Genomic DNA, 8,099 nt, shown 5'->3' with positions numbered 1-8,099 from the left:
TCATAACCACCCTCCGGTGTGAGAATAAGTATTGCTCTTGAAAGAGAATAAGTTATAAGTGAGAGTAAGAGTATAAAGCCTAGAGTGATTGCACCTTGACGAAGTGTGGAATTTATAGCCAGAATGATGGAAGAGGATTGGATGAGACTTCGCTATCAATAATATCCTTGTGCTCCCCTCTGTTCTCATAGTTATTGTCTGGAGCGGCGGGTATACGTTTGCGGGCTTTCATTGGCCATACGTCGCTTTCAAAATGTCCTTATTGTCTCTTTTGTGTCAACCGTTAGTGGAGGTTTAAGAGGATGTGAATCAGGAAATCGTGATTGGCCAGATGTCGCTGTCACATAGACCTCTTGTCTCCTCTACGATAACCACTAGTAGAGATCACCTATACAAAGAGATGCGGACTACCATTGGCTACACGTCGCTTTCTGGATGTGCTTGTTGTCTCTTCGTGCCGGCATATCACCACGTGATGGGTGGGACCCGTGGATGACTTGTCAAGGCCAGCTGGTTGTTTTTCGGGCTAGATATGCGTTTTGTCTGGACCCGCAGGGGTCCGAGACCATATCTCTTCAATTACCTTCTTTCTTTTGTTTTTCCTTTAACTAGGGCTATACTAGAAGGGTCAAAGTATCAATAATGGCGGAACTACAGGGAGGTCGGGACTCCTTTGTAGTTCCGCCAATGTTTTTTCTGTCTATCAAATTTGTTAAAACTTGGGGAACAAATACATTAGAGTAAATTGTCATTTTAGTCCCTGAGTTTTGTCTAAATTTGCCATTTTAGTCCAAATAGTTTTTTTTTTGCCTCTGGGTCCCTGACTTTTCCCTTTTGTTGCCATTTTGATCACATACACTAACTCCATCCAAAAACTCCATCTTTAACCAGGGGTATTTTGGGGATTTTCATTTTAAATGTTTTCAATTGCCATTTTGATCCAATTCCAAAAAATCAAAAAAATTCCAAAAAATCAAAAAAATTCCAAAAAATTCTAAAAAATCATAAAAATTCTAAAAAATTCTAAACTGACACTGTTTCAACGCGAACCGTTTCGACCCCAAAAAATCTAAAAAATTCAAAAAAATTTCGAGCTGAACCGTTTCAACGCGAACCGTTTCGACTCGAACCGTTTCGAGCTGAACCGTTTCGACGCGAACCGTTTCGACCCGTACCGTTTCGAGCTGAACCGTTTCGACGTGAACCGTTTCGAGCTGAACCGTTTCGAGCCGAACCGTTTCGAGCTGAACCGTGTCGAGCCGAACCGTTTCGAGTTGAACCGTTTCAACGCGAACCGTTTCGACCCGTACCGTTTCGACCCGAACCGTTTCGAGCTGAACCGTTTCGACGCGAACCGTTTCGACCCGTACCGTTTCGAGCTGAACCGTTTCGACGCGAACCGTTTCGAGCCGAACCGTTTCGACCTGAACCGTTTCGACGCGAACCGTTTCGAGCCGAACCGTTTCGACCTGAACCGTTTCGACGCGAACCGTTTCGAGCCGAACCGTTTCGACCTGAACCGTTTCGAGCCGAACCGTTTCGAGCTGAACCGTTTCGACCCGTACCGTTTCGAAACGGTACTGGTCGAAACGGTTCAGCTAGAAACGGTTCGGTTCGAAACGGTTCAGCTCGAAACGGTTCTGCTCGAAACGGTTCAGTTCGAAATGGTTCAGCTCGAAACGGTACGGGTCGAAACGGTTCAGCTAGAAACGGTTCGGTTCGAAACGGTTCAGCTCGAAACGGTTCGGCTCGAAACGGTTCAGGTCGAAACGGTACGGGTCGAAACGGTTCGCGTCGAAACGGCTCAGCTCGAAACGGTTCGGGTCAAAACGGTACGGGTCGAAACGGTTCAGCTCGAAACGGTTCGGGTTCGAAACGGTTCGGGTTCGAAACGATTCGCGCCGAAACGGATTTTTTGTATTTCAATAGAATTTTTTAGAATTTTTATGATTTTTTAGAATTTTTATTATTTTTTAGAATTTTTTGGAATTTTTTGATTTTTTGGAATTTTTTTGATTTTTTGTAATTGGATCAAAATGGCAATTGAAAACATTTGAAATGAAAATCCCAAAATACCCCTGATTAAAGATGGAGTTTCTGGATGGAGTTAGTGTATGTGATCAAAATGGCAAAAAAGGGAAAAGTTAGGGACCTAGAGGCAAAAAAAAAAACTATTTAGACTAAAATGGCAAATTTGGACAAAACTCAAGGACTAAAATGGCAATTTACTCAATACATTACTAATACTGTAATTCTTAAAATTCTGTTTTTTATACATTTTCTTTCTTCTTATTTCTAAAAAACTAAAAATTAATAAAAGTAGAGTTTTAAGTAGTTTATTTAATGTATTTGTTTTTTAGAGTCTAAAAACTGAAGAAACAATTTAAAAAGTGTCATGTGATATTCAACCAATTATAGAGAATAGGTAAAATGATAACTTAAACAGTATTAATTATATTGAATTTTTTATAATTATGCTAACGCGCAATCAAAGTTTTTTTTTATCCTCCTTTTGTTTTCAATAAGTTAATATAATTCTCCCCAAAGAAAAGTGCTAATATAATTCTTATATATATATATATATATATATATATATTAAAATTAATTATCTTGTGTGATTTACATGTGATTATATACTTTAAAAATACTACTTTCATGTATGTATTATTTTAATATTTGCCTTCTACTCTTATGATAAATGTGATTTGTACCATAACCATCAAACAGATACTCGTTTTTGAACCCATTTAGTTCAACTAATCCGTACCACATCACATTGGTTTGAGTTTTCATATACCTCAAACCTCTTCTTGAACCGAACAATTCCTCCACAAACAAATTTTTACCGGCCTGGCCCAAAATAAAACCGGTTTTTGGGCGAAAACCATTTTGTGCACCTAAACCCATATACTGGGGAAAAACAATCTTTAAAAGTTTTAGCAAGCCCATATTATATTGGTAGCTCAATCCAATAGGTTGTGACAAGACAAGATAAGAAAACCCAATATCAGAATCCACTTGACATAACCGATAACATTTCTGCAAACGGATATCCTCGAACCACGTCACCACTCATCATCACAACCACCGTTCGTTATGGCCGGTACTCTGTCTCTGGGTTTCGCTACATCCTACACAACCGCCTTTACTTCCGTATCTATCAAGCGTGTCAGAACTTCCACCTGTTTCAGAACTAAAATTCGCTGTATAGGATGGGTACATACATTCATTCATTCTTTTGGTTCAGTAACCAGTTCCAAATTGTAACATTTGTTGTCTGGTTTTATTAAGGAAGGATCCGGAAGGGATACTGGGGCCACCAACCACCGGCCACTTAGCCAGACGTGAGTTCCAGAGACGCCTTGAGAAAGACGCCGATGCTCGAGAACAGTTCCAACGTCAAGTACAAGAAGAAAACGAACGTCGACGTGCTCTGCGTGAGGTCAATTTTATTTTATTTTTTGTTATACTGTATCCTTGTAGAACTAGGGATGGCAATGAAACACGAACCCAATGGGAGCAGTGGTGGATCTAGGATTCTGATCAAGCGGGAACATTTTATAAATAAGCGGTAACGAAATCGAAAAAACGTCAAATTTTTCCAAAATTTACACTAAAAACATCAAAAATTTTCCGACCAAGCGGTAGCGGAGGCTACCCCTTGTATAATGGTAGATCCGCCCCTGAATGGGAGTAATGAAATGTGAGACATCTGGGGCGGGTTATCGGGTGTCATATTATTTTTTTTTTCACGGGTGTGGAACCGGTATTAGATTTGGTGCGATACCTTTTTACCATACTGGATTACCTGATAACATATGCCCGTTTACCCAAGTATATACTATTTTAATTATGTCATGTATATGTCTAGTTGTCTACCCGTGTACCAGTTCCAAACTCGCCCCATCGCCTTCCCTACGTAAAACTGAGTTGCAATATGTAGTGTACATAGTTGTCAATAACGATTGTAGCAATCGCTATAGCGTGCTAGTGTCGCTATTAGGGTTGTAGCGATGGATAGCAAAAATAGCGATACTTTATTTATTTCTTTGTTTTTTTTTTTAATATAAATAGCAATTAAATATTGCTATAACATAGCTGGATTTTAGTTTTTTGTTAAATATACATGTAAAATAGCATATTTACCATGGTATTTTGATATAATATACATATAAAATTTTTGAAATTTATTATCTAGTGTATCAGTATTTATAAAATAGCCGCATGCTATTTATCGCTATTCGTTATGTAGCATACATGTACCATACCGCTATTCACTATGTAGCATACATGTACCATAATGCTATTTGTCGCTATTCGCCATTAACAACTATAGTACTGTATCATGCGAGATGGAAGTGAAAATACTAAACATAAGAGGAAAATTGATATATTATTTTGAGTAATTAAAGCATGACATGAGGTGTCCAAAGAATTCTTAATTTGGCATACAGTGTTAATTTTTGGAATTTTGAATTTATAAGCAAGTGATTAATCGGAATACTGAAGAGAGAAATAAAGGGCGAATAAATTGCATGAGTCGGTAACAACTCACAATTTTCTTGTTAAATGAAAATCTAGAAAATATATAAGATTTGTTGTTGTTTAAGATACGTTGGTTCGTGTATAATTTCGTTAACTGGGTTATTTGTCCCTCATCAATCGTTCACTTGATGTATACAAAGTTAATACCGGTGCATGAATGTAGTCAGATTGTTGAACCTCATCAATGCTGGGTGTTTGATTTTTTTTCATAAATTTAGTGAGAGTTCTATGATCCGAACAAGGAACAGTTTTAAGGTTTGTAATATGTTGTGAAGTTCATGCTATTGTTGTCGCAAATAGTTAGCCAACTATAAACAGATAGTTAAGATTGTGATCATAGGTAAAGTTCTTTATAATGCAAGGTCATTGATATTTGGTATAAACATGGAAGTAGTTGTTGATGTTCATTACAAATGATCAATTCAGGACTTGTGTTTAGGTTTGAAAGATTTTTTATGTTTGTGTGACAATGTGTTTTCCAGTCTCGGCGTGAACCGAATAACATTGAGGAGTTGGTTGAATATTTTCTTGATACTGAAGCTCAGGAGCTTGAATTTGAGATTGCTAGAATGCGGCCTAAGTAAGTTATTTCATTTGTCACGTTGTTTATACTTGTTACCATTCTTGCACGTATTTAAATTACATAATCAATTTGAAATTAGAACTTGTTTGTGACACTTTAGAAAAATCCTACATGGTTCCGTCTGAAGAGGTAGCCATACCCCAGGCCCAAAACTATTAGCCCAGATGATAACCCAAAATCCCAGATTAGAGGGAAAATTGAAAAATGCCCGACTTCAAATACCACCAACGCACCTTGTGAATATTAAGTACACATTATAGAAAACTCCATAGTTATACTATGTGTTATGAGGGAATCCAAAGGGGCTTCAAGTGAAAAAAAAGTGTTGCCACACGGACACGCTTTTTTATTCACCCTTCACACCACTAATGTATGTTGTGGGGGGCTTTATATGAAATGTTGTATTGGTGGAGGTAACTGTATATGATTGGTTAGTATATTATTTATATATTAAAAAACGACAATATCAAGTAGGGAAAGCCCCTTTCGCAGCCTATGGTGTCCACACCCACCTAGCTAATGTGGTCACCTCTCACGCCCCCAATAAAGCCCCATAACACATAGCCTAAGCGTGCTTACTACTGATAGTAATTATAGGATGGGTGACCTCCTAGAATGTCTTCACTCGGGCAAAACAAAAACAAAAACTTGAGCTCGTTATGGGCAAGACATGTAATATTGGTTGTTATTAGGGGTGGATGTTACAATATGACCTCAAAGGTCCTAGGACTCCTAGCTTTTCTAATGAAACAAGTAATTGTATTGTATTTGTTGTATATAATCACATGGCTCTTCAACAAAACTCATGGATGGAATACTATAACTATCTAATGTCACCCTCACAGCCATGTTAACAATAATATTTTCAGGTTAACCAATGAATTTTTTACTCACTTAAAGTTTGAACTAGGACAGCTTCGGTTTGCTGTTCAAAAAACTGAGGTTTGCTTTCTTATTCTATACAAGCTTAAATCAGATTTATCGATCTTGAATTAATTAATTAATTGTTCATCATAATCTGAGTACCAATGATCATTGTAGGATATGGAAGATAGAGTGATTGAGTTGGAAGCACTACAAAAAGCCCTTCTTGAAGGAATAGGTTATTATCTTTATAATAACATATTCGAAATAAGTTCCTCTAGACATTGTTTTTGTAAACAAGTAACCTATTTGTTTTGTCTGTTTTAATTTTGCAGGAGCTTATGATAAACTGCAAGCTAACATAGTGAAGGCAAAGGATAACCTAAACAAAATCTTTACATCAAAGGATGTGCAAGCAACTGTAAGTGAAATTCGGCTATTTCTGTTACAAAGTAATTGATCTAACGGATACTAAATTTTTCTTTGACATTTGTTACACAGTTACTGGAAATGGTGGAGAAGAACGAGATTAATAAATCTTTATTGGCACTTCTTGATGAAAATATAGTGAGTGCTCGCAGGAGTAACCAGGCAAGTGAGGTTACCTAAAAAAATTTGAAGTAGACTTGGTTAAAATACGAAAGCATTGAACCTCTTGATGCAGAGCGAAGGCACAAACGATTAAACATAATACTCTCTAAAAGAAAAGTTCATAAGTTTCTGAATAAATAAAACCACTACATCAAGCCACTTTTGTAGGGAAATGCTAATTTTGGCAAGTATTTTCAATTCTTGGGAAGTTAAAATTGACAGCCTAGACATGAAACTAAATGACTTAATAAACCCGTGAATTAACTGTTTTATAATTAAAATGGAATCAAATAAATCATTAAAACCAGGGAAAGTACAAAGTCTAAATTTGGGTCCGAGAGTAAGCCAAACCTCCTATGGCCGTTTGTTACAACATCCAGCCCGTTACACTGTTTACATCCATATTTCACGGGGTCAGACGGGTCAAAGAGTAATGCCCCTTTTAAGTTGGAACTTTTTCCACTTGCTTTTATCCGGTTGATCCAGTGTTAATGTGCCCGCTCTCGGATCAATTTTGTATCACCCTTTATCTGTCACATGCAACGTGTTCTAGTTAAATACAAAACGTGTAACCATAATTATAAGGAAATCCTCATAACCGGGAATGGATGGTTTTCTCCATGATGCAGTTACAAGCAGCAGAATACATGGAGAAGGTTCGTGGGGCTGTGCGCAAGTACTATACTGTCTAGTTTTGAGGTAGACAATAAGTATAATATCATTATTTGATTATTCGTATCATGTGCAAGTGATGTAGTAGAACAACAACTCCTATAAAAATTTTTAATACTATAATATGGTTTCATGGTTGTGCATATCTTGTTCTTTGGTGACATGGCAGCAGTCTACGAAATCAATTTGGCCTTAAATTCAGGAAGTATCATGTGGTGGTTGTAAATTATTGATTCATGCCCATATGCATTGAGACCTCATGAGAGAAACTTGATTATTTTTATTTGAATTTAAATAATTAAATCTTTCTTTGCTCACCTAGATGATTCCCTACTCTGTAATTTCATATTTAATAATAACAATAATAATAATAGTCAGTTTGATTCTTTCATCTGTTTTGAGGGTCCATCAATACTGCGTTAGGGTAGGAGGGGCGTACTACGGGTAGTGCTTTTGTACACTGTGCCGATGGCTCGGGTGGCGCTTGCGGGTATAGTATAGTGATCGGGTATTGTTTACCAATGCGTGTAGGTGAAAAGGATGAGTTTTTTTTACCGTTGGGATTACAAAAAGAAAAGAAAAATGATTTATGGTGTACTTAAAAGAAGTGGTGGAGGGTTAGAATTGAGTGTCCCTTCCACCCTTAGGCTGTGTTCTTGAGATTACTAATCGAAAGAAAAGAAGGGAAAGAGAATTAAAGAGAGAAAAAATTAATGTAACTTCGTAAATCTTTCTTTGTTTTCTTTCCACTTTCTTAGTTAAAAACCCGGGAACACAAACATTTTCCATCTTCATTCCGTTAGAAAAAAAACACTTGGGAACACTATCTTTTAAAGCTGCTTAT

The 8,099-nt window shown here is 37.1% G+C and overlaps 1 protein-coding gene across 3 annotated transcripts; it reads left to right on the top strand.

Annotated features, from left to right (window-relative positions):
* Nucleotides 1-2,983: 2,983 nt before the first annotated feature.
* On the top strand, nt 2,984-7,628 carry LOC110921180. Of its 3 annotated transcripts, none has more exons than XM_022165461.2 (9): nt 2,984-3,216; nt 3,296-3,442; nt 5,028-5,125; nt 5,998-6,070; nt 6,170-6,230; nt 6,328-6,413; nt 6,494-6,583; nt 7,213-7,282; nt 7,428-7,628. In XM_022165461.2, exons 1-8 carry the CDS (start codon nt 3,097-3,099, stop codon nt 7,273-7,275), a joined length of 738 nt encoding a protein of 245 aa, XP_022021153.1. In that variant the 5' UTR covers nt 2,984-3,096; the 3' UTR covers nt 7,276-7,282; nt 7,428-7,628. The 3 variants fall into 3 exon arrangements, with proteins under 3 accessions (XP_022021153.1, XP_022021152.1, XP_022021151.1); XM_022165460.2 differs by having other exon boundaries at nt 7,425-7,576; XM_022165459.2 differs by lacking the exon at nt 7,428-7,628 and having other exon boundaries at nt 7,213-7,398.
* Nucleotides 7,629-8,099: the final 471 nt, after the last annotated feature.

The sequence above is a fragment of the Helianthus annuus genome, chromosome 17 (genome assembly GCF_002127325.2).
Source record: "Helianthus annuus cultivar XRQ/B chromosome 17, HanXRQr2.0-SUNRISE, whole genome shotgun sequence".
Classification (NCBI taxonomy): Eukaryota; Viridiplantae; Streptophyta; class Magnoliopsida; order Asterales; family Asteraceae; genus Helianthus; species Helianthus annuus.
Note: the sequence above shows the minus strand (reverse complement) of the source record. Positions and strands in the feature narration are given on the sequence as shown.

What these genes read in the sequence shown, in the direction of transcription:
- LOC110921180 (XM_022165461.2), top strand. Translation starts at nt 3,097, where the DNA reads ATGGCCGGTACTCTGTCTCTGGGTTTCGCTACATCCTACACAACCGCC. An exon ending in TTGCTGTTCAAAAAACTGAG is followed by an intron (nt 6,071 to 6,169) that starts GTTTGCTTTCTT and finishes TGATCATTGTAG; the next exon opens with GATATGGAAGATAGAGTGAT. An exon ending in AGCCCTTCTTGAAGGAATAG is followed by an intron (nt 6,231 to 6,327) that starts GTTATTATCTTT and finishes TTAATTTTGCAG; the next exon opens with GAGCTTATGATAAACTGCAA.